Source organism: Pongo abelii, chromosome 21 (genome assembly GCF_028885655.2).
Source record: "Pongo abelii isolate AG06213 chromosome 21, NHGRI_mPonAbe1-v2.0_pri, whole genome shotgun sequence".
Lineage (NCBI taxonomy): Eukaryota > Metazoa > Chordata > Mammalia > Primates > Hominidae > Pongo > Pongo abelii.
The window spans coordinates 10,558,878-10,585,434 of NC_072006.2; the positions used below are offsets into that span (position 1 = coordinate 10,558,878).

The 26,557-nt window shown below is 39.9% G+C and overlaps 1 protein-coding gene across 9 annotated transcripts in view; it reads left to right on the plus strand.

Annotated features, from left to right (window-relative positions):
• Nucleotides 1–26,557, plus strand: part of MACROD2 (mono-ADP ribosylhydrolase 2) — a 2,107,194-nt gene that overhangs the window by 1,947,890 nt on the left and 132,747 nt on the right. For 4 of the 9 annotated variants that reach the window (XM_054542042.2, XM_054542043.2, XM_054542044.2 and 1 more), the window contains exon 11: nucleotides 5,391–5,474. The exons of the other annotated variants lie outside the window; for them this stretch is intronic. In XM_054542042.2, the coding sequence (XP_054398017.2) occupies nucleotides 5,391–5,474 (84 nt within the window). The remainder of the gene's footprint in view (nucleotides 1–5,390; nucleotides 5,475–26,557) is intronic. 9 annotated transcript variants of the gene reach the window in all.

Genomic DNA, 26,557 nt, shown 5'->3' on the forward strand with positions numbered 1-26,557 from the left:
ATCAATATAAAAATAGTCAGATATTTTACATTCTTTTTTTTCATACTAAGACTTTGAAATTGGTGTGTGTTTTACATACACATTTCAATTCAAACTAGCCACATTTCAACTGCTTGTTGGCCATATGTGGCTAGTGGCTACAGTATTGGACAACATTGTTTGGAGGTCCCCAATAGAACTGAGTCTTGGTTGCCCACAGTGGAATGTGCTCATGAACACACACAATATTGGCTGCTTTCCTTTTCCTGTCTTTCTTCCCTACTCCTCTTGTGACACTTGCTAAAATTATCTCTCAAATTAACTGCTTAAAACTCAAACCCTTCTATGTTTGCTTCTGAGAGAATATGACCTAAGACAAGGACTTTGCTTGCCTTTTATAAAACATAGAGCTCAAGGTAAAATTTGAATTAAAATTTCAATTCCTATACCCATGTAGAATGTCTTATTGTTAAAAAGAACCCCCAGTAGCCACCATTATAGCATCATACACAGAATTTTCACTTTAGATGATAACAATGTGATGTAAGTTCATTGATTGTAACAAACATATCACTCAGGTGGGAGATGTTGATAATGGGGGAGGTTGTGCATGTGTCAGGGCAGGGGAAATATGGGTTACCTCTGTACCTTCCTCTCAATTTTGCTGTGAAACTAAAACTGCTCTAAAAAAATGAAAGTCTTTTAAACAACAACAACAACAAAAAAAAAAAAAAAAAAAAGAACCATATGTTTAAAAAAGACTTTAAATTGTCACTCTGTCTTGAATTAACTTTCATGAAGTTAATCTTAATGCTTGCCGTTCTCATTTATCCTGCTTACATGAAATGTCCTTGGAGTATCTTTTAGCTACAAGGGGTACTGCCCTTTCAAGCACCCAGTATAAGGGCCTTACCTTGCCATGGATCATTTGCCTAAGTGCTATAAGTACACATTTCTAAACAAAGAGAGTTGGCTTCTCAATGAGATTTAGATAGCTATCCAAACCACTGAATGATTTTAAGGAAATCATTATTAATGCTAATGCAGAGTCCACAAGTTTGGAGTCAGCATTTGAGGTTCAGTGGCATTAACTGGATCACCATTTCTGATTTTAGTTCCACCAGGTTTCCTGGGAGTTTTGTCACCAGCAGCTGCATGCAGCTGTTCAAGTCATATTCAATGGCCCAAGGATGCTAAGCCACTTGGGCAGAATGGGCTTGGGAGCTACTCCCAATTTCCTGATACCTGAGTGCTGAAATCATGGAGGATTTTTGTGCTGAATGGTTCCAGCTGGCCTCACCAGACATTGGTGTGCATGCTGGCTTCATTCAGATCTCACACTTAAGCATGTCAGTCTCGAAGATGAGTCTGAACCAGCCTCCCAAGGCCTTTAACTGCTGCCTTTCCCCTGCCCTGCACCAATTCTTCTCATTCAAATAGAAAAGCTGGAGGGATTTTTACAAATGCAACTGACACTAATGAAGGGCTACTTGAGTGAATCAACCGGCCAAGACATGCTAGTGAATGATAGTAAATAACAACTTGAATACCTAAACCCACTGGGGTGCTTGTAAATTAACTCTCTGGGTAAGAAGAGCCCCAGTGTGAAGAGTTTGCAGATTTCTATGGTATAAACACAAATACCATGGTCTTTTTCAGGCTTCCAAAGCATGAGGTCAATGAATAGGAGAGCTGGGGAGAGTTGGTACAATTAGCTTGTGTGAGTTGGCTCAAGTCAGCCGCAGCACAGCTCTGCTGAGCCAGACTTTAATTGGGCATGTACTTTGTGCCAATAACGTGACATGCATGAACTCATTTAATACACACAGCAGTTCTACAAGGCAGGAACTGTTATTATTGAGGCTTAAAAGGGATTAGTTCCTTGCTTAAATAGCAGAGCTAGAATTTGAATCTGAGTTTGCCTGATCCCAAAGTTCATGTCCTTTACTTTTTTGCTCCTGTCTCCAGACTTTTATAGTAAGTAGAGACAGGGGCATTTCAGATGGTATCAGACATGGTCATCTGCAAGGGGAGGCTCTACTCCCATGGGAGGTAGAAGAAGCAGACTGGCCTAAATGCCTAGAATTCCTTGTAAGTCCTTTAATCATCTTCCTTAATCCTTAATTCCTTAATGGCAAATGTTTTCCTATGTCCTTCCATTTCCATGACTATGCACTGTTGAAATTAGCCCCAATCTGAGCCAGCAGGGACAGAAAATTATCAACCACCTATGGAAACTCAACCACATCACAGCTGGATGCACAGTTGAGTCCTTCAGGGGACAAAGCCATGCTCCTGGCAAATCTCCAGGTTTCCACCCTCTGCCAGACACAGGGCAAGCTAGAAAACATGACACATTGTCAAGGAGAAGCATGGGAGTGCTTTTGAAGAGAAGCAGAAGCAACTCTCTTCTTCACTCCCCCAGGCCAAGAGGGAAAGTTGTTCCTCCCAAGCCCCAAGTAGAAACTTGGGCACAGAGGCCATATGTATCTGTGACTTTCATTTGCATGCCCCAAAACACTTTACCCGTGGTATCATGAAATGATACAATACTGTTTCATAGAACATGTTTCATGTTCATATTTAACATGTAAGCATGCCCACTGACCCAAGGAGTGCTCTACAACTTTTTCAAAAATAAAATATTAGTACTTTGGGGAGTGCTTAGATATTTCCAAATGTGGCACATGGATGTCTTTTTAAATAGTACCCACTCCCCAGGAATTCCCATTCTGGTGGAAAATGAAGACCTAAAAATGTAACTCACAAAAATGCAAAAAGTGATTTGGAGAAATGCTGGTTTGGAGTTGAATTTTCAGCATTGGAAAATCTCTTCTTGACCCAGTTGCAAAGGACACATTGCAGTGACATAGAAGGGTTAGATTTTTCTCCCAGTGAGGTTGCAAATATCTCTTTGCCCATTGTATGAATCCCTTTGAGCCCAGTATTTGCACTCGGTGAGCTGCTCCAAGCATCTCATTTCTGTTTTTGCTGAACCCATTCCATGGGTCAACATCTGTCTTGCACCTGGTGACAGAAGTTTGGGGGAGTTGCTAATGTAGTCATTGGCAAAATTTTTCACCCTGGCTCTGGTAATAACCTTAGATGTGACTGACTTGCAACCACAGAAAACCTAGCCTAGTGCCCAAAGCTTTGCAGTTTATAATGCCGAAGTTTTTAATAGCACATCTATCAAATGTGGGGGTTTTTTTGTTCTGTTCCTTTTTTAATAAATGGGAAACGAGAAATGAGTCGCCATAGCTCTGTAATGTAATTTTAGAATCCTGGCACGAAGGCGACAGCTGCTAAGAGAGAATTAGGCAGGGTCCCCATTATATCTTGGCCTTAAAGAAAGGCCTGGGGAAGTGAAAATAAAATAGAATTTGAAATGAAATTCTCAAGGCACTGCTAGGCACCAGGGATACAAGAGGGATTAGGAAAGACAAGTGCCCTTTTCTCATGGAATTTACATTCTTGGGGATGAGATGAGGAAGGAGACATACAATAAAGGGATACACCAGAGAGTGAGATAATTTCAGATACAAGTGATGTGTTTGAGAGAGATTTCCTTTCTGGTGAGCCTTTAGATTAGGCAGTCAGGGAAGGTCTTCTAGGGAGTTGAATTTAATCTGAGATTCAAAGTGTGAGAAGGGAGCAGACCTATGAATATGTGTGTTGGAGGAGTGGGGGTGAGAACAGCAGGTGCAAAGGTTCTGAGGCAGGAACCAGCCTAGCAGTGATTGAGGAACACAAAGGGAAAGGAAACTGACAAAACTAGAGCCAAACACAAGTGGGAGGTGAGGCTAGTGTGGTAAGTGGGGCCCAAATGACATGCTGTTCTAGGCCTGGAATTGGATTTGGATCTTATTCTAAGCAATGTTTTTTAAACAGGTGAGCAATGTGATCTGGTTTATGTTTCAAAAGCTCACACTGGCTGCTGTGTCAAGGATAGAGTGTAGAGAGTAAAGAGTAGAAGCGGGGAGATTAGAAGCCTAGAGGGTTATGAGATGCTGGTCTGGGCTACTGTGGTGATTACAAAGGTTGAACACAGTAGATGAATATGAAATCTATTTTAGAATGGAGCTGATAGGGCTTATGATAGGACTTATGATTGCTTCAACTGGAAAAGTAAATGAAGAAAAATATTGAGAATGACCTCTCAGTTTGGAGTTTAAATTCCTGGGTAGATAGTAATACCAGTCCTTGAGATGTGCAATACTGTGGAAAGAATATGCTTATAAACATCAAGTATATGATTCTGTCTGATTTTAAATTTGAAATGCTTGATGAGGTCCTTTATAAAAAAATTGAAAGGGCCTGATGGGAGTTGAGTGCAGGAAAGGAAATTATTAGTGCTGTGAAGTGTGGGGCATAGTTAAGTACCAGCCCTGAAGGGACAATGGGAAGGAGGTGGCTACGGGAGCCAAGAAACTTAGAGGGCCACATGGAGTAGCCCAACTCTAGGATCTGTAACCTTAGATTGAGGGATACAACCAGCTCATGAAAACCACCAGGTGCCTAGAAAGTAAATGCCCTGAGCTCCCCACTGGCTACATCTAATAGGAATCCAGAGAACCAGGGAGTTCATTGATGCAATCCAGAAAATTCAGCCTCCCAGAGCACAGCAGGGGTGGTGAAGGTGGAGAGTGGATCTAGAGGGGCAAACAGATATCCATGCCCAAATCCCAAACAAGATGCCACGCAGGCTGTTGAAGACATAAGTCATGAGCTCAGTAGGAAGACCAGGGCTAAATACATAAATTAACACCTAATGAAGTGTTCTATATCCAAATGGAATAAACTCGGAGATGCTTTCCTGACATTGTCCTCAGACTTCAATTTATTTGCCCCCATGGATAGACTTAGAGGGGCATTGAGGAAAATAGGAAGCACAGTAATTTAACTGGGACATACATACAGAAGTTGTTTAGAATCTGGATTACTAAAAATAGTTTGTTAAATAGAAGCAGGGTAATTTCTAGCCCCATTCCTTTCTCCATTCCTCTAGCCCTGCTTTCAGGACTGAGTAAGATGAAATTGCACAATGACAATTGTCAATTAATCTATGAAGATTGAAATCGAACACTCTTGGAGGAAAAAATATTAACAGGGTTCCCTTATGGAGAATTTCTAAATTTATAAAAGCACATGTGTAAGATTTTATATTTGTGTGAATCACTAATGTTATCTACAAAAATGTTTTAGCTTAAGCCTTAAGTTTAAGTCTATGTAGGTTGGAGAACCACAAGTCCTTGCCAGAATTTCGCTCAGCCATGATGGCAGATGAAACTGCAATTAAGATTCAACGTGTGTGTAGGTTTACTAAGAAGAAAACATTTTTAAATTTCAACATAATTTTGAACCCTACTGGTAAATATTTAAATGAGAATATTAAATCTTTGTGATTCCAGAGGGGTTAGAGCCAAAAGGCCTCTCTCCACCCTACAAAAAGAGCAAAGCAAAGAAGCCAGAATGTTCGAAAGACTCTAGCGAGGGTAAGTCCTGTCCCTCCTTCCTTTAGAAAATTATGCCATGAAAAGAAACATATTTAATTTTTAAATTATGTGTACAAACACACTCATGTTCAGATATTCCTAAGGGTTAGAATATCACAGAGAAATTCTTTTATCCCTTTCTAATATGTTTGAAGATGAAGAATCAGACTCAAGTTTATTTTGTTAAGGTAAAACCCAAATTTTAAAAGTCCATTTTGTCAGTGTGATGTATTTTCCATGTCTGCAAAGCAAAAAATTGTAGGTAGTGCTTACCAGTTACATGTTCCAAAATTGTATAAAAGTGAAGGTCAAGATTTGCATGTGAGGACCAGCTTTGCAGCTATTGGCTTATTGGCGAAATTGTTTTTCTGATAAATACATCCTGAGTCTTTCCAGATTCAGACCTCAACAACAGATGCTGGAAATGGTTCCTGTCTTTAGCATTGTCTTTCATTTTCTAAGATCCTACATACCTTTGCATTTTTGCATTGAATGGGCAGGTCCCACTGGACTCAGTTTTATGAATAAATGACACTGTCTCTCTTTTACACACTAGTACAACATACAATTCATTCAAATTTTCTTTTGAAATGTTGATGAGAGGTTCTTTTTATGTGAACCTCAAACCTAAGAGTAGTATAAACTTTTACACTTGATCTTAGCTCAAAGGCCCAGAAGCGATAGAGCAGTACAAACTTTTTAAAGGGAGCATATTTACGCTTTGTCCTTCTTGCCTGGATCCCCACCTCCTCCACTGGGAAATGAAGAGTGTAATAATACTGATGGTGTCAGGTTGGGTCTTGAGGGAAGAAGATGGCAAGATGGAAGCAAAAGTGCAGGATAAAGGTGAGAGAAATGGGCAATGGAGCAGGAGCAGCTGAAAGGAGAGAAGAAAAGAAGGAGGCTCAGCTAGGAAGTCCCTCAGTGTGCAGTGCAGTCTGGAAGTCTGGAGGAGTTCTGGGCAGGAACAGCTGGGCTCTAGGGTCTCGCTTTCCCATGCTCAGTCACTGGCTGCAAGTAGTTTGGCGAGAAAGTGGCCGGCCTCAGCAGGAACACGATGCCACAGGGGTTCTCAACAGTGTGGTTGCTGGGCGCTGTCAGCTTACTTCTCTCCTAGCAGCAGGTCTCACTTGAAAAGAACTCTTGAGTTGCTCACATGCAGGACTGCATAGTATCCCTGTGAGTGCCGGGGCTTCTGGTGCTAAGGAATGACTCTGCTTTTTCACCTTCCTGGAAGTTCAGAACCAATCGAGAAGCCAAAGCTGAAAGAAAGGTGGAAATCAAAGCATTAGCTTGAATACTAATGTGATGAGGCCAGAGCACCTGGCTGCCCTGCCCCCAGACAGGCTTCCTAATCCTGAATTTCAGCTCTAAATAGGAAAGCTTTAATCACTGTCTCCTCACAGGCAAGTGCAGGTGTCCTCAGCTTCCTAGACCAAGACTGCCCTGGTCAGCTTGTTATAGGATGAGCAGACCAGGAACACGCCTTCTCTGTAGGCAGGTGGGTCTGAGAGAGACACAAGATGGAACTGTTTCCTTCTCTCAGGCTTACTGTAAGTGAGGAGAGGTGCAGAAAGGCATAGAAATAGATGTGACCCCTCCTCTAGATAAGGAGCGAAGGAGGAATGTTCCCTACTGACAGTAAAGAGTAGAAATAGCATGTGTACTGGCCTAGCACTGGCTTGGCCTTCTGTCAGTGATGGCTGTTGTTATCAATATCATAATCATGGCCATCGTAGGGTATGCACTGCCCTAATTCAGTGAAATGTGCTTGAAAGTTTAAAATCATTCAGAGAAGAACACTTAGAACCAGGGAAAAGGCCAGCTGCAATAATTCACCCAAGATGTTAAGCTTTGTTACTGCCTGGTTGGGAGAGTAGCTGGGGCTTCCAAATCTCCTGTTGTAGTTCGGTCGTTTTCTAGACCATCTATTAAGGCCACACTTGGGTAATGAGCTGGGGCAAAGCAATACTCACCTTTCCCCTAGAGAAACTATACCTCACCAAATGATTCCCATCACATCCATAACCTGTGTCAAAAGTTGTTTTCCAGAACCTGAGCCTGTTGTCATTTCTGAGCCTCATATAACGGCTATTAAGCTGTAGCAGTTCTTCCGCCTTTAATTAAAGAAGGGAATTCTTCCAAGTTACTCCTTCCAATGTGTGAAAACTTCATTTACTTCCTAAATCAGTTGCTTTGTTTAGGAACATCATTCTCGAATCCTAATATGACTCAATAATACAGCCTCACCTCCTGTAATTATGTGGTCTAACAATCTGCTCTGAATCATAAAGATGAAAATGTGGTAACTGGATTTGCTAGCAGGGACATTCTGTCTGTGGTGAAATGTGAATGTGAGGCACTCTCCAGAAACATGGGAATTGTGCATTTGTTCCTAAGAGGGCTTCAAAGACAAACAAAAAAGTAAAAATAGCTGGGCAAAGAGTGAGAAAGGGAGCGCCGTCCGGCAGGCAGCGGTGGATGATTCCATGATGTGCTGTTGTGCTGAACCCCTCCCAACTTTAGTGGGGATGACACCAGGTTCGAGAGGCTGAAGAAGAGCCCCAGAATCACTGAAAGAGACATGGGGTTTTCCTGGGGGCTTTCATACAGGACAGAGCGCCTGGTGGCAGCAGCCTGGGCAGGAGGACCACAGCCGCTTATAAAAAACGTGCAATGACAACCTTTACTTAACCCAAGACAAAGGGCCTCCATCCCTTGTACAGCCTGAGTTCCACAGGATGGGCCGGGGACTCAGACGTTCCCTGTAGATAAGGAATCAATCTCCGGGTTGCCACTCCTGGATTCTAGTTGAGAACTTTGAACCGCATTGAGGTGCATCCACCACATGGTTCATTCTCAGGATATGCTTAAGTGATTGCTATCAGCTGGGTTTACCACACATACGGCACTTATTACTTATCAGAGTTTCTATTTTGACAAAATAACCTATGTCCCTGAATTCATGCATTGTACTCTTGCATGTGTTCCATTTCCTGTTATGATACAAAGAGTTACAATCATTCTTTCCTAGTGGATATGCAAATGAAATCTGGTATCACTGGAAGAGAGACAAATTTTAATGCTGATCATTACTCTTCTCTCTAGATCTTCTTCCCAGCTTAGAGTTATCAATGTTTTTCTAGCTTGGTCATTTCATATTTTTTTAGAAAGAGAAGCTCCTGGTATTTTTATTTATAGATCACTCAGCTTAATGCCCCAACATTTGGCCCCATCTCTCTTTTCTCCTTCATTAGGGTTCCCTGGCCCACTTCTCACCCTCACAGGTACTACTGATTTCCTCCTTTTAACTGATAATGCACATTTTCAGAAAGGGTTGTAGAAAACAAACTCACCTAGATTTTCCAGCATATATAGTCATAATAACTGTATTTAGATTCAGAAGAAAAATTTCAAGAACATATGGTCAAATTTTCTCATTCTACAGAATTTTTTTAAAAGTACAGACTGCAAATGCTTCTTTAACTTGCCCAAGTCCACGCAGTTTGTTAATGTCACAATCTCTCTCTTTTTTTTTTTTTTTCTAGAAAAAACACACCTTCTGTAATCCTTTTCTCTTTCTCTTTCCTGGAAATTAGAACAAATTTTTTGAAGGAAGAAGTATTGTTAACATTATAACCTTGAGTGAAGCATTATTACTTTAGTAAATATCTCACTAAGACACTGAACATCAAAATTAAAAATCAACTTCTAAATGTATTTATTTGCATTTTTATGCTGTGTACTTTTGAATATAGTGGTTTTATTATTTTTAGTAAAATTTCATGAACCGCTGTGTACTTTGGTTTCACACACTCAACACCATACCAGTAATGAAATTATTAGTAATTTCAAATTACTAATTGATTGGCTGTCTTGTGCTATAAATGATAATGCCATCTATGAACCAGCGAGGCACAGATAGAATTGTTTGGAAAAAAGCCTGATTAGTACCAGTTGCATTAATTCTAACTCCCCATAATTTAGATCTTTTTTTTTCTTACAAAAAGTTGAAAGAATATTATTGTAGAAAACTTAGCACCTTTAATAAAGCATACTTTTCTCACACTTCTTCCTTTGTCTTTCAGAAGTAAATTCTCTACAGGTTCCTTTAGTGAAAGTCTCTCAGGCCTTATTTGTCTGAAGATGGTATTATTTTGCATTATTCTCTTAAAGCAGTATTGGTGGGTGAAAATTTGAGATTGATGGTTATTTTCTTGCAATGTTTTGAAGTTTTCCTATAGTTGTTAAGGAATATTTCTGTTTGTTTTTTGCTTCTTTTAAGCTTATCTGTTTTTCCTTTCTGTCTGCTTTGACAATCTACTCATTATCTTTTGTGTTCCATAGTATCACTATGATGTGCCTAGGTACAGATTCATTTTTATGTATCCTTCTTAGAATTTGCTGTACTTCTTGGATCTGGGAATGGGCGTCTTTCATTAGTTCTGAAAAATTCTCACGTATCACTGCACCAAATATAACTTCTAATCTATTACTTTCTGTTCTTTCTTTCTCTGTTCGTCATGACTTTTAACTCATATCGCATTTTTGTCCTCTGTGTCTCTTCTCTCTCTGATGCCTTCCGGTTAATTTTTTTCAAGTCTGTCATTTAACTTGCTAATTTTCTATTCAACTTTATTTAATCTGATGTTTAACTCTTCACTGAATTTCTAATATAGTTTTCTTTTTTGATAGGTTTTATTTGGTTCCTTTTCAAATATACATGGCCATTTTTTATTTAATTAACACATAAAATACCTTTAATAATCTGCATCATAAATTTAATATCTCTAGTCTGTACAAGTCTGATTCTGCAGTTTATTGATTCTGCAAACTTATGCACTTGGTTATTTCCTCATGTATTTTGCCTTTTTGATGATCATGTTCCTTGGATTTTTACTTATGGAAGCTTTTTTGATGTTGCTTTAAGAGCTCATTATTTACACTTGGTTTTCTAAGATACCTGAAGATATTACCTTAGCAATACCTTAAAGTACATATTTGGCTTAGAGTTTTGTTTTTATTTTGTTGGCTAATGGTCCTTAAACCCATGTTAGTCTATGTATAAGATGAGGAAATCTCAACAGAGACCTTTTTTTCCCTTTTTTCTCACGATCAATGCTAAAACTGACATAGGCAAATCTCCCACTATATTTATGACCCTAGCATGGGCCCCTCCATGCCTCACACATGTGGCTCATTCAAATCCAAGCTCTAGCTAGTGGTTCTCAAAGAGTGTTCTTGAATCTGCATCCATCAGCCTCACCTGGAAACTCATGCCTATAATCCCAGCATTTTGGGAGCCCGAGATGGGTGGATCACTTGAGGTCAGGAGTTCCAGACCAACCTGGCCAACATGGTGAAACCCCCATCTCTACTAAAAATACAAAAATTAGCTGGGAGTGGTGGCATGTGCCTGTAATCCCATTTACTAAGGAGGCTGAGGCATGAGAATTGCTTGAACCTGGGAGGCAGAGGTTGCAGTGAGCTGAGATCAAGCCACTGCACTCCAGCCTGGGCCACAGAGCAAGACTCAGTCTAAAAAAATACCAAAAAACAAATTCTAGGTTCACATCCCAGGCCTACTGAATCAGAAACCTGAAGTGGGGTCCTGTAATCTGTGTTCTCAAAAGCTCTTCATCTGAAGATGCATGCTCAAACTTGAGAACTGTTGTTCTTGAGTCTAGGTTACCTGGGGTTGGCAGATGCCTCAAAGCAAATATTGATTTCAGTGCCTGCTTAGAATTCTTGATCCTGGCACTTTTATCATTTCTGTTTCTAAGAATTTCCCTTACAAAAGCACCAGCTGAGCCATGTATTCAAGAATTAGATAGATAGATGCATACATATATATGTAAATACATATAGATAGCACATACCTACAATATATATATGCACACACACATATAGTATGTATATGTGTATACCTTATATGTATATATGTATACACATACCTATATGTGTGTGTGCATATATATAGATGTGTAGGTATGTGCTATCTATTGTATGTATGTATGTATATGTATACATGTATGTGCATGTATGTATATACATGCATATACATGTGTGTGCATATATATCTGTAGGTATGTGCTATCTACATGTATGTATGCATCTATTTACTTATCTAATCACACAGATATATGTGTATATATGTATATGTGTGTATATGTACACACATGTGTATATATGTATCTTTACATACATATAGATATATACACATATGTGTGTACGTATATACATATATACACGTACACATATATCTATACACATACATACATTTCTAATACATAGCCTGGAAAGATACATATCAAGTTGACCTCAGAAATTATCTTGGAGGAGTGAAGAAGGAGCACAGTTGGGTTTTGGTGAGTTTAATATTCCACTTTCTAAATGTATGTGTAATTGAATATGCACACACACATATAATGAATTATTTTATAAAACAAACACATATTTTCATTAAAAAAGAACTAAATGGACTATATGCTGCTAAGTTCAGTAGCATGTTTCAAACAGTAATTTTCTCCATACCTAAGTCTCCAAAGCCTTCAGTGGCTTTTGGTAACAAATGGCACTTTCCATCATATTTTTACAGAAAGCACTAGCACTTTGACTCTTGCTCCACAATTGCCTTTACATAGAATATTCAATAAGCATACGTGGGATGCTCATTCGTCAGGAAACTGAACCCTTGCAATTCTAAATCAAGCAAACCTATATTGCACTTTAAAATATTAATGATGTCTTTTGTCAGATGAAATTATATGTGGAAACATTTTGGAAACTAGAAAGCACTATGACAGTTTGAGGGAATCTAATGATAATATTAAAGTTATTATTATTATTTTACTAAAATAAATTTTTCTGAGTACATGAACCATTTATGGAACATAGTTTGTATTTCCTGAGAGGCAGAATTTTCTCTCTGCCCCATTATTTTCTATGCATATTAAAGTATCGTGTGACATGCTGTTTTGTGAGTGGCTGGACAGAAGGGACATTCTGTCTTTCAGAATGCCATGCAGCAGTTCATGCATTATATTCATAAGCACGATTTTTAATTTAATTTTTTTGACAAGTGCAGTGAAGGGTAAAATCAGGCAGTCATAATTTTGACTTTACCATCACTCAAATGAGCTTAGTGATTGACCAGCTTTTAACAAAATAAGGATTCAGGAAAAGCAGCTTTCCCCTGAAGAAAAGCTTTGTTTTATCCTCTAGACTTTAAAATATCAAGAATTTAAGCAAAATGTGTAAATTTCCATGGTGAAAAATCAGAATACAATAAATGCCTATACCACCATTTTGCTTTAATCATATTTTTCTTATATTCTGCTTGATTCCAGGCCATTCTGAACTATCCGCCACCACAAAGTAGTAGAAGGACCCAGTGGTCTATTTTCATTTGTACTGGTGCTCTCCATACTTACCCATTAAACAGACCACAGAGTCCTGTTTCAGAGTCAGCTCTAGGACTTTAAATGGGACTTAGAGAATGTGAGTAGTAAGGCATTTTCCATTGTGAGAAGAGCTGAATCTACCAAGGCAGAGAAGCCACAGGTTCTCTTTGACCGGAAATGATCCCAATTTATGCATATTGCCATTGGCATTTGTTAGCAATGTTCCCTTTCACTCTTGGAGGTAACCCAAGTTTGGTGATACCATATATGGACCCTCATACCCATAGAGAAACAGTTCAGTATGTGTATGGACAGAACTCTCAATTGTCCATGTTCTGCTTCCTACTTGGGCAGTTTTTCTAACCTAAGACTCAGTTTCTTCATACATTAAATGGACAGAAGGGAAACTGATCTTGCAGGACTGCAGGGCAATTTAAATAAGATGATTTATGGAAAACACCAGGCACATTGACTAGACAGAAGAGCTGGTCAGTGAGTATATTGAATTTGAAACAGGAAGAGCTCCCTCCCACCAAAGACTCCCCTACCTTGCTTATTAATGCTTGAAATTCCTTTTAACATGAACAAAATACTTTTGCAAGCAGAGATACATTTTTAAATGCATTGCTTGCATTGCACATCTAGTTGGGTTTGTCTCTCTCCTCTTTCCCTTAGGTTCACTCAGCACACTCTGCATGCTTCCCCACCCCATCCCCCAGTTGCACTAATTCCAGTCCCAAAGGGACTTTCTTCCAATCTGTCTTCATCTTCCTGATCTCTATTCTCCTTATCTTCAAGTCCAGATTCCCAAGAAACTACAGAAGGTCCCCCACTTACAATGGTTTGATTTAGGATTTTTTGACTTGATGGTGTGAAAGCAATAGGCATTCAGTAGAGATCTTTGGTTTTGAATTTTGATGTTCGCCTGGACTCTCAATATGATAGTCTCTCATGATGCTGTGCGGTGAGCCACAGCCCCCAGTCAGCTGCACGATTATGACGGTAAACAACTGATACTGCACTCTAGAGTGGCCTGTGTTGTCAGCAGTTTTTGGATATTGTGTTTTGTGTTTTCACATTTCATCATGTCTACAAAATGCCCATCTGTGCAAGTTAGGTGTATTAAATGCATTTTTGCTTACAGTATTTTCAACCTACAATGGGTTTATCAGGACATAGCCCCATCTTAAGTCAAGGAGCATCAGCAGCCTATCTCCAATATTTACACAACCACACACCTCAATCATTTCTCAATCTCTACTTAACTGTCTCTAAAACTTTAAGGAGGGTACCAGATTAGGTCAGGGGCATGAGGAAAGAGGTGGTCTCTACTTATCGGCCCTCAGTTCAGAGCTTGCCACTGAGACAGTCAGCGTTTGGTCCTCATGGTCCCTTGAGATCTGTTGACTCTTAGCTATTTCTGTAAGATTCTGGGACCAAAATCTCTCTTCTGAGGCTGGGCCTTATTCTTACTGCCTGTGGTCTTCTTTCCCTGATAAGTGTTTCTCAAAATATGGCCAATGGAACCTTGGGGGAGGTCCCCCAAAGCCCTTCCAGTGATCCACAAGGCCAAAATTAATTTTACATGGAGCTGTGCTCCCAGAAGTCTCCGCTCACATGGAATGCAGTGTGCATGAGGTCCTCTATAGTTGTGCAAAATGATGCTACTGCAGAAACATCCACTGCATCCTTCCTCCAACCACATCGGCATAGCTGCCCACCATCCAGTTTCTCCAAGCACTCATTCCACATACTTTTGTTAATGCCTACCATTTGACAGTGTAGGTATTGTTCTAAGCCCTGAACACAATATAATATATTAATATACGTATTATATTAATATATTATAAGCCCCTGCTTTCTTGGGGCTTATATTCTACATATAAAATAGAGGCCCCTACTCTCTTGAGGCTTTTATTCTAGGGTATGTGGCATTGGGGGTTGGCAGATAAAAAAATGGATACAATGTATAATAAATTACTTATCTATTGCTGCCTGAAAATTTATCCTAAAGCTTCAACCAACGATAAGCAATTATTATCTCGGAGTTTCTGTCAGTCAGGAATTGGACAGTAGCATATCTTTGAGGTTCTGGGCCACCATATCTCATGCTAATGTGTGATAGTTTAGGTCACAAAAGATGGCTTCTACCTTGCGCCCTCTCGGATCACTTACTCTGGGGTAAGGCAGCCGCCATGTCTGAGGACCCCAGCTCCGTGGAGAGGTTCTCATGGCAAGGAGCTGAGGCCCCTTGCTGGCAGCCGGCACCAAGATATAAGTCATGTGAGCGAACCATCTTGGAGTCAGATCCTCCAGTCCCAAGAAAGCCCCCAGATGACTGCAGACGTAGCTGACATTGTGACAACAACTTCATGGGAGACGTCATGCCAAGAGCCATGGAGAAAAATCAAGCAGGGGAGGAGCTAGGAAATGCCCAAGTGTGTATGAGTGTCGGAGTGGGCGTGTGTGTGTGGTGGGGGAAATGAGGAGACAGCTGGGTTGGGTTTTAAAATATGTTAGATATCTCTGATTATTAAGTGTCTATTTGAGAAGAAACCTGAAAAACATAAAGGGGTAAGCCAGGCAGCTCTCTGGGAAAAGAGTGTTCCAGTAGAGGGAGCAGTAAGTGGGCCGGGCGCGGTGTCTCACGCCTGTATTCCAAGCCCTTTGGGAGGCCGAGGCGGGCAGATCACTCGAGGTCAGGAGTTCGAGGCTAAAAATACAAATATTAGCCAGGCGTAGTGGCGCACGCCTGTAATTCCAGCTACTTCGGAGGCTGAGGCAGGAGAACCACTGGAACCCGGGAGACGGAGGTTGCAGTGAGCCGAGATCGTGGCAGAGTGAGACTGTCTCAAAAAAAAGAAACAACAACAACAACGGAAACACAAAATGCTAAAGCCCCAGTGATCGAGGCGTCTGACTTACCCTAATAAAAAGCAAGAAGGTACATGTGACAGCAGCAACAGAGAGCAAAGGGGAGGAGAGTAACTGGAGAGGTCCCTGGAGGCCGATCCTGGAGAGGGGTGGGTTCCGCACTTGAGTGTGCATGAGAATCACCGGAGGGTGTGTCAAACCCAGATTTCAGGGTCTCGCCCCCAAAGTCTCTGATTCAGTAGGTTTGGGGGTGGAGCTGAGAATCCTCACGTCCAATAATTTTCCAGGTGATGCCCTACGATGGAGATTATATCTTGAGAATCACTGCCTTGGGCATCGTTGGCCACTGTAAGAACTTGGCAGCTTCTCTCAGTGAAATGGGAAGAGAGCATTTTAAGCAGAGATAGGACGTGCTCTAACTTACATTTTAAAAGGAATCTTCTGATTATTGTGTTGAGAATAGACTGGGCTAAGGGAAGAAACAGGAAAGAGTTTATTGGAGCAAGGGATACTAATGACTTGACCCAAGTAGCAGCGAAAGGCAAGAGTGATAATTGGTCATTTTTGGACACATGTTAAAGGTAAAGCCAACAGAATTCACAGACATGTTGAATGTGGCACGTGAGAGAAAGAGAGGAGGCATAGATGGGTGTTTTCATTCTCTCCACCACTACTGAATCCAGAATAGAAGTTGTACCCTGGTTATACTTAAGTCAAACTTTGCAGGAAAAACAGTTATTCACTATTCATACAGTCTTCTTGTCCATCATGTCTTCTTGCTCTCCTCACCCCAGGAAGGCCATAGTAGCGCACTCCAAGGCCAAAGTTCCTTGTTTTACATTTTTAATTTGTGTTTGTTTGTTTTTTTTAGAGACAGGGTCCCACTATGTTGCTGAGGCTGGTCTCAAACTTCTGAACTCAAGCGACCCTCCAGCCTCTGCCTCCCAAAGTGCTGGGATTACAGGTGTGAGCCACCGTGCCCAGCCCAAATTTTCCAATTAAGCAAAAGCAAAATTTTCAGGCACAAAGAAAAATCTCCCAAATATCAAAAAGAGTAAAAGCACAAAAATATTGACAAACAAGATAAACTGAGTAAAAAGATTATTTTATGTGATTTAGATAGTGTGATTTCACTATGTTTCTCCCCATAAAAGGTGTTTTTTTATTGTTTTTGACTTGTTGCTTTTCAATAAGAAACTTCCCAGTTAAGGAATGATCATGTAGTTGCTGTCATTTATGATTGCCAAGCTCAAGAAGACAGTAAGAAAGAAAGAAAAAGGCCGGGCGCAGTGGCTCACACCTGTAATCCCAGCACTTTGGGAGGCCGAGGCGGCCAGATCACGAGGTCAGGAGATCGAGACCATCCTGGCTAACACGGTGAAACCCCGTCTCTGCTAAAAATACAAAAAATTAGCCGGGCGTGGTGGCGGGTACCTGTAGTCCCAGCTACTCGGGAGGCTGAGGCAGGAGAACGGCGTGAACCTGGGAGGCGGAGCTTGCAGTGAGCCACAATCGCACCACTGCACTCCAGCCTGCTCCAAAGAGAGAGACTCCACCTCAAAAAAAAAAAAAGAAAAAAAAGAAAGAAAGGAGGTAAAGAAAGAAGGAAGAGAGGGAGGAAAGAGGTGGTGGAGAGGGAGAAAAGGGAAAATATAGTTGCAAGCTAATGGAAAGACCCCTGAACTAGGAATCAGACCCCTGAATCCTATTTTCATCCCTTAGGTATATGATCATATTCTTTACCTCATGTCTCTCAGGTCCATTTAGATATCAAATTCTGTAATTCTACAAACCATCATATTCATGAAAATTGATTCTTTATGAGCTCTTTTCTTCATGCTCAGTAAATATTTCCATCCTTAATTCAAAGCACAGGATCATGGCTTTTAATGGCCAAGTGGGCCTCTGAGAACATCTAGGGCAACACTCTCGTTTCACAGATGAGGGAACTTTCTTTTAAAACTCCTCTGAAATTGTCTAGAGGACTCATGAAAGGTGATACTAAGTTCACTATTAAAAAACTAAAGGAAAAGATCAGTTTATCAGGGCATAGACAGTGGATCTTTTTATAGTAACTTTAAAGGTACCTTTCTTTATATGTTATAGATGTCTGTGAGTAATTTAGACTATGTGTTTAACCATTTGTCTATTTTGATTTCCTAAACCAAGGATGAAGAATGCATCAGTCACATGCGTTTGCCTTTGTTTTGTTGAAAACTCAGTCCCTGGGTTTATAGAACTAAAGCATTAGAGTGATTGTTTTTAATTTTGACACCATACTAATAGGACATTTGAGGACTTATAATATTAGGTACTAATTTTTCAACAGAGAAAGGGTTTGTTTTGTTGTTAAGGAGAGGTATTGCTATTTGAACAGTGTTGAATTTTCATGTTATGATTTTGTAGTTGTATTTCAAAATTTCAGTTTTCTAATGTGACAAAGTTGTGCTTTCCTACTATACCAGAGAGAGCCTTAAAACTGTCCACCTACACTAGAATTTCCTGGATTCACGCCACACTCTCCTAATGCCTTTCTCAAGCGTGCCTGTTCTCTCCTACCTCTTGTCACTCTGGAGCCATCAGAGACAGTCTTAGGAAATGATTTCACCTCCAGGGATCACCATGCCTGAGGAATGATATGCAGAAACCCAGGGTACTGTATTCTCTGTAGACAGAAAATGCTAGCAGAACCACTTGAATCATTTCTCAATTCTCCATCCTGAGAATTCCCCACTGGCTTCTAACAATCTTTGCTGCTGGCAGAAGGAAAGTAGATATGGGGTTTGAGAGGAAAGGGGCAGAGGGAAGGGGAGACTGGCTCTAGAATGTGGAGCGAAAGTGGAATGTTTTTGCTGAGTGCTTAGTGAACAGTTGCAAACTGCCACCCTTGGGAGAACCTCTCATTCAGCCACTTATGGTGAATCCTAAAATGCAGATTCCTGCACCTAGCCCAACCCTTCACCAAATCAGAAAGCTGCATGCTAACTAGATGCAATGCATCTTTGGAGCGCCATTTCTTTTGCCTTTGTTTTTTATTTTAAACAGTCTCAAACTTATAGCAAATTTGCAAGTACAGTAAAAATAACCTTTTTTTCCTGAACCATTTGGGAATAAGTTGCCAATCTAGTGTCTTCTATCCCCAAACATTTAACTGAGCATTTTCTACAAATTGGGCATTCATCCTGCATGAGCACAATAAAAAGATCAAAATTAGAACATGAATATTGATATATCACTACTATCTAATTTTCAGATCTCATTTAAGTTTCACCAGTTTTCCAATGACGCTCTTTGTAACAAAAAAAAAACCAAAACCCTTTCAAACTCAAATTTCTCATTTCACTGTTACATCTCTTTATTCTCCTCCAGTCTGGAAGAGTTTCCCAACGTTAATTTGACTTTACTGCCCTTGACACTTTTGAAGATTGCAGGTCAGTTATCTGCTCAAATGTTTCCAATTTGGGTTGGTCTGATGTTTTCTCATAGCTGGATTCAAGTGATACATCTTTGAAGAACTATCACAGAAGTGATACTGTGTTCTTCTCATGGCAGGCTATGAAGGGCCCGTTATCTCAATTTGTCCCATTATTGACCATATTCACTCGCTTTGGTTACTTGATTAAGGTGATGTCTCGAGGCTCCTCAACTACACAGCTGCTTTTTCCTCTGTTGTAATTGATGAGTACCCCTTGTGGGAAGGCACAATGAAACTAGGTGAATGGCCCATTCCTCATTAAAGTTTCAATTTATTCATTTGTGTACTTATTTATATCCTCGTGGACTCATCATTTCCCATTCTATTCAATGGGTTGTAATAATGCCTTAGCCTTGGTACCCACCAATTCTTCAAGGAGGTTTGGTTTCTTTTAGTAAAGAAGTGTATTTGGAAACTAGATCTGAGTATTAAGTGTGTGAATCACAATTTGAGATATGTTATTTAAAATAGAATGATCAGGTTATCTTGATGGTTCAATGTGGGGAACCAGCTCACAAGATCAGTCAATCACATCTTCCTGATGAATTCGTCCAATTGCCAGAATGGTTTTCTTATAGACCTTCCATTATAGCTGTGGCCAAGAGAGCAAATTGTCCAACTTTGGTTAAGTTTGGCAGAGTACAGCCCAATGAGGATGGGGAAAACATGGAAATCTGTTTGGTGTTTAGGGTTTCTAAAAGTGTTAACTCAGTCCTGTTGTCAAATTTTGCTTGTCCATTATATAACACCAAATCAACTAATTAGCAAAGAGTTAATGGTTAATATTACATATGTAGGCATGCCCATATGTTTATGCACTCTTTTTTTGTTCTCTTTTTATTGTAAATGTTAAAATACACATGAGACAAAGGTCACATTTCTACACTGATGACGCGGTGTGCTGTGAGTGTGGACAGTCATTTTGCTAATTCTCCTCATTCGTGGTTCCGCTAATTGGATGATTTCCCTGAATTAGCCATCATAACTGCCATCTGTTCCTGTGCATAGATACAGAGATCTAAAGGGTAGAGGTCAGGAAGAATTTTAATAAGGGCTGTGTGCTCAGTTGCCTCTGTTTATCTCTCTAGAACATTCTCTCAACTGCTTTTTGCCTGAGACCCTCCTCTAAGGGGCTGCATTGACTGGACTCCCTCAACCTCAAGCTTTGGGTTGGTTAACCAATATTTCTCAATTTTTTTTTTTCATGATTACACTCCCTAAGGAGGCTTTTTAGACATTCTTTTTCTAATTGTCTCTGCCTGACCATGAAATTTTAATACCATAAATATATTGCATATCTATTTATGAACTGTGTCTTTTGGAGGGCACAGACCATTATAATAGCTAAAGGTTTTTTGCTGTGTGTTTTTTTTTTTCCTTTTTACCCTGCCAAGAACAAATGTTTGCTTCACATTGAGAAGGCATGCGCTAGACCAGTGGAAGTCATTTAAGGAAGATTGGAGAATGGGGGGAAAAGTACCAAGGACAAAAAGACACTTATTCTCTTTGACCCTTGCTGCCAGACAGAAATGACTTCACCCAAGGACACAGCACTTGCGGGTGGCCTTCTCCACCTCCAGCTATTGCTTGGTTTCAGCTGACCACTCCCTTTCTCTTCTCAGGCCTATGGGTGGTAACAGCTCCCATCCACTGCTAGTCTTGGACATCTTTACTTTCCTTGATTAATTCCCTTGACTCTGCCCACATCTTTTAAAATATCCCACATTAAACTTTTTACACCCCTTTGAATGTGTCCTGCTTCCTGCTGGGACCATGACTAGTCTCTTCTAGTTGGAATCCATATCACCTTCTGTGATGTAGTCTCCAAGTCAGGCAGTCTCATTTAAACTACAGTCTTTCTTTATGCTTTTCTTTTTCCTTTCTGGACTCTTACCTTTCTTTTATTTCTTACTCAGCAACAGTGTCTGCCCATTAAAATGCAGTGGGCAGTGGTGGTTTGGTTTTCTTTATCTCTCTTATTTTTTCCCTTCCTGTTGCATTTTCACTGGCATTGCATGGGATTTTTGTTTGGATACTAAGCCATAGCATTGTATACCCTTGCATGCTTGACATTTCTCTTTCTTAGCTTTCCAAACACCCAAGTCACCCTGACAGGCTCTTGAATACTTTCTTCCCACAAGTTAGTGATCTTAGCTGGCAAGAGCAGACAATAGCTGTTCCAGGTACTAGGGATGTATAAAACTTGTTGGCTTAAAATAATGACATTTATTTTGCTCACGCATCTGCGAGCTTGGCAGGGCTCGGCAGGGATAGTTGTCTCTGCTCTACGCAGCATTGGCTGGGGTGGCTCAGAAATTGGGAGGCTGAAATATCCAGGGCTTCTCTTACTCACTTGTCTAAGCCCTGAGCTTAGAAGACTCAAACAACTGAAAGCTGGAACAACTGGAGCTCTTTGGGCATCTCTCTAGCTTGATGCAGCCTCTCCATGTAATCTACCAGCATGGGGGGTTTAGGGCAGTCTTACTTGTTACACATTGACTCAGAGCTCCCATATTGATTATGTCAAGAGAAAGGGCTTGTTTTTCAGTGTTATTTTGACAACATTCTATTGGTTGAGGTTAACAAGTCCCCCCAGGATTAAGGGGAGATAACTTAGACCCTACCTCTTGAAGGAGAATGTCAGTGTCACATTGTATATTTTTAAAAAGTGGAATGAGATATGTATAGGTACAGTCATTTTTGGAAAAACAATCTGATCTGCTTCAGTATCATACCATAAGTACATAATATAATTTTTGAGACCTTGTGGAAGTCCTGTGGGGTTCAGAAGAAAATACTGGAAATTACTAATGGAAAACAAGCAGAGATAGGAAGATGTCAGTAAGGAAGTCTTAATACCTACTTTGTATAATCATGGGGCTCAGGATTTCTGAGTGAGAAGATCAAGAGTAGGTACAGTCAAGGAAATAAGAACTCTGGATTCCTGTCTATGCAGATTGAGTCAAGCAAGTCTCTGATCTCTATCAAATGAAGAATTAATCTTATGATTTTGATGTTCTCTCTCAAAACCCCTGGTTCTGTTACACCATCATTAACTCACTTTTCTGTTTCCTGTTTGAAGTCACTTTCCCTCAAAGTTTGCTGACTCCAAATTCTGTTGCTTTTGCTGAGAAGACAGTCACACTGCTGTCTATGCAGCTCCACTAAATCAAGTGTGAGCTTCAAGTCCTCAGTGGTACCAAGCGTTATTTCAAGAGTTATTCTTCCTTTGTGTATGAAAATTTGCATTTTGAATGTGTGCCATCAGAGAAGTAATGGGAAATTGGGGATTATGCTGTGGCCAAGTCAGAGGACGTGTGTGTGTGTGTGTAACTATCACCATTCTTTAAAAGAGAATTTTGATGGTAGATGAGGGTGTAGGACCACTAGATTCAAAAGTGGAGGATGTAAAAGAATTTGGAAATAGATTAAACACAATTCTGGAATTGTGTATGAAGCTCTCTTTATAAAGTATCTTCATATGCAACAGCACACGTAGTAGGCACTTTCAGACGATGGTCACAACAGAGCTCAGAATGGCTGAAGCCCTGAAATGATGCATACTGTATATGAAATTGAACACGTCAGTCCACGAATGTTTTTAAATCTGTAATTTAAAAAACTCCCAAGGTGTTGCCAATGTGAAAATAAGTGAGAACCACAAGCAACCTACCACATGGTTTGTAGAGGCCAAGATTCTCTCAGATTCAAGGATAGAAAAGCCATTTAAAACTGTTTTAAGCAAACTTGTATCTGAAAAGTCTACTTGATACTTAATTAGATAATTTACCAATTGCATCAGAAGTAGGTTTCTCTACCCATCTCTGTGCTCTGCCTCCCTCTGTATTGACTCTATTTCATACTCTTACCTCTCTGGGACAAAGATGACCACTAACTGCTCTCTCATCAACCCTGGTGTAAGTGGCATACTCCTTTCTCAATATCTCCCATGAAAGATCTGAAATTGTTTCATTGTCTCTGATTGGCTAGACTCTGATCGAGCGTCTACCCTTGAACCAGTCGCTGTGGCCATGGACATGTACTGCCCTGACTAGGTCTAGGACACATGGCAACTCTGGGACTGGGAGGTGCAGGGGTGGAGCAATATGGTTAACTATAATTAAAACTATGGACCAAGTAGGAGCTGAGTGGTTTCCCAGAGGAAAACAGGGGAAGCATCAACAGGGAAAATAGACGGTATGCCTTCTATTCTAGTTCATCGTCAGTAAATATTATTTGATCATTGAATTCTTGTGTCATGTTCTTTAAAGACAGACAATAAGAGTTAAGAGGACATAATGTCATGGCTAACAATGTTGTTGTAAGTTTGTTATCAATTCTTCTCTTTCCACTCTCGCTTTATTATAAAAGATCAAAGGGGATTTTCAGGAAAGCGTTAACACTACTTAAAAGCCCCACCTCAAAGACTGGATGTGTGGAGAGAAGCTATATATAAGGTGGACCCAGCCAGGATAAATGTGAAGGATAGGCAAGAAGCACTGGTAGGTGAAGGTGAATAGTGCAAGGGTATGGACTGAAAATCAGTGTGGTGAGAAAAGTGAGAAAACACCAGGGGAGGAAATAAAAACTAAACAAAAGAGAGAGTGCCACCTCTGTATGTTGTTGCTGGGATTATCCATAGGAAACAGACAGGTGGAAAAGGATCCTGTGACTAAGAATAGGGCGTACAGGAAGTAAATAGTACTGTTAGCCATTGGAAAGCAATGTGGAATTCAACTTTTAAAATTTGCATGTTGGGCGTGTTGGCATGTGTGTGTAATCCCGGCTACTCAGGAGGCTGAGGCAGGAGAATCGCTTGAACCCGGGAGGCGGAGGTTGCAGTGAGCCGAGATCGTGCCATTGCACTCCAGCCTGGGCAACAAGAACAAAACTCCGTCTCAAAAACCAAAAAACAAAACCACAACAACAAAAAAATTGCATGTTTGCTTTTTAAAACATTGTTCTGTGTTTCCAAGCTGTTTTGACAGTGGGTCAAAGAAATGCCAATAGTACTGATTATGAGTGGCTTCATTTTAAATGGCAGCCCCAAGCAAAGGTGAAATTTGAACTTCTGTTTACATTTAGAAATTCTCTGGATTGTCTGGTAACCTTGTCTTTAGAAGCCTGATGTTTATATATTTGCAGCCACAGGGAATTATTTCCCTTTGGGTGTTCAGCTGCTGTCCAGTTTCCTTATCTACTGCCCATTAAATTAGGAAACGTTGGGCCTCATCATCTGCTTCACTTTCCAATCACTTTACCAGCAATAGGCTTCAATAACTAGTGCCTTGCAGTGTTGTTTTGCAAGCCATGGTTTCCTCAGGATGCATTTTAAAAAATAGATACCAGAAGTAATGTGAAGAGCCAGTTTATAGGTTTAAAACCTGATTTTGAGATTCAGACATAGTTCTTAGGAGGCTGAATCCTGAGGTTTTTCTTCTCAACTTACTCACTATACAGTGTGTTGTATTTCCAAATATGAATCTTGGTAAGGACAGGTTTGAAGCAGTCTAACTTCATTGACCACAAAAGTTGGTTATCGGTGAAACATGATGAAAACATCACATCTCTCATCTACCAAAAGGTGCCTTCAGTGGAGGTTATTGGAATGCAAAGAGGATGTTTGTTGGAACTGGGAATAAAAACCAAATAAGGTTATAAAACAAAAGGTAGCGATGATTTGACATTGAATGGTATGCCCAGAAACTTAATTAAATTTTAATTAAAATATAATTCTGCATAAAATTTAATATATGACAATGAGTATCCTCATACAGTAAGTTAGGAAAGTTTTCTAAAGTCAGTTGGAAAGGCACCATGCAGTGTGTCATAATAAAAAGGACAGAGGCTACAAGGCCAGCCAGATCTGGGTTTGAATCCCAGCTCTACCACTGACTGGTTCTAAGCCTCAGTTTTCTCATCTGTAAAATGGGAATAATAATTCTCACTCTGCTTACTTGGCAAAAATTAGAAGTAAAATGTATTATTAAAAAAACCATTCATAATGCTTGACATTTAAAAATATATTAGGCATTCAAAAATGGTAGCTATTATCACTATTATTATTATTATTATTTCTTCTGGAGAATAGATATCCATTGTCCCTCTTCTCTTCATAGAAAAAAAAAATCCAGAAAACAAATGCCTTTTTAAATAACCTGGTTGTAGAATTCAAACTGACTCTGTCCAACAAAATTATGTTTAAGGCTGGGAGAGAGTTTTGCTAGTTTCCCAGAAAAAGTATTGTCAAATTACTTTTTTCTTGTTATGTGTATTTTTTCCCTAAATTCTTTTTTTTTATAACTTTTACTTTCATCTGTGTAGAAATATTCTTGGCCATCTCTCTGTTGCTATCCCTTCAGTAAGTAATTCAGCAATTATGTTTTCAACAGGTGCCAGCCCAAAGAATCATAAGCCCTTATGAGCTAACAGTGAAGTTTCAGCCAAGAAAAGAAATAAAAAAAAAACAGTTTCCTGAAAATTGTAACATACATAAGTTTGGAATGTGCTTGTTTGTTTGTGCCTTTCTTTTTTAGTTTATAGAATACTTTGCTCTTTATGTTGAAAAACTGTCCATTATTACTAGCTGTTGGCCACTTTTTCATTTCTAGGGTAATAGATTTCTACTATAGAATTTCAACTCTGGTCAAAGCAGACAGTGTGTTATAAAAAAATATACTGAGCACAAATGCAGTCATAAAGTCTCATATTTATTTACCTCTCAAAGTGAAAGGGCTTATAGTATTTTAGGGAAACAGCATTTTTTAAATACTAGGCACTCAGTAAATATTTGTGGGTGGCCAAGTGAATGAATAAACGAATAAGCAAATGAACGATGGGAATTTACCATGACTGCAAATCATTTCTCCTGAGTGAAGTGTACTGTTTGTTTTCCTGTGTGTGCGTGGAGGGGGCAGTGAAATTGAGATAAATCTCATTGTTTAAAGAGTTCTTTAGGGACGGCCAGAGTAGTGGACGTGGTAATAAAACATTGTTCTCCAAAGCAGAATATGGTAGTTACAGTTAAAGGAAGACTGTTAACCCCTTTCTTTTTCTAGAATTGGCTGCCCTGTATGTAATTTAGGTTTTGAAATCTTCCTTTTCCTGGGCAGAGAATCGGTCCCAGAGTATCAGATCTGTGTTTATTGGAAAACAGCACTATCTACCGCAGAGCAATTTCTGTTGTCCTTATTAACAAAGATCTTTGGGAGGGGAGGGTCATTTCAGGCCAGTGCTGAACAGCAATGAATTTGTTAAGTTGTTTTCCGAATGCTAAAAGGAGATGGACGTCAGAACCTGGACATGAACTTAAGGCAGTTGGGCCAGGTTTA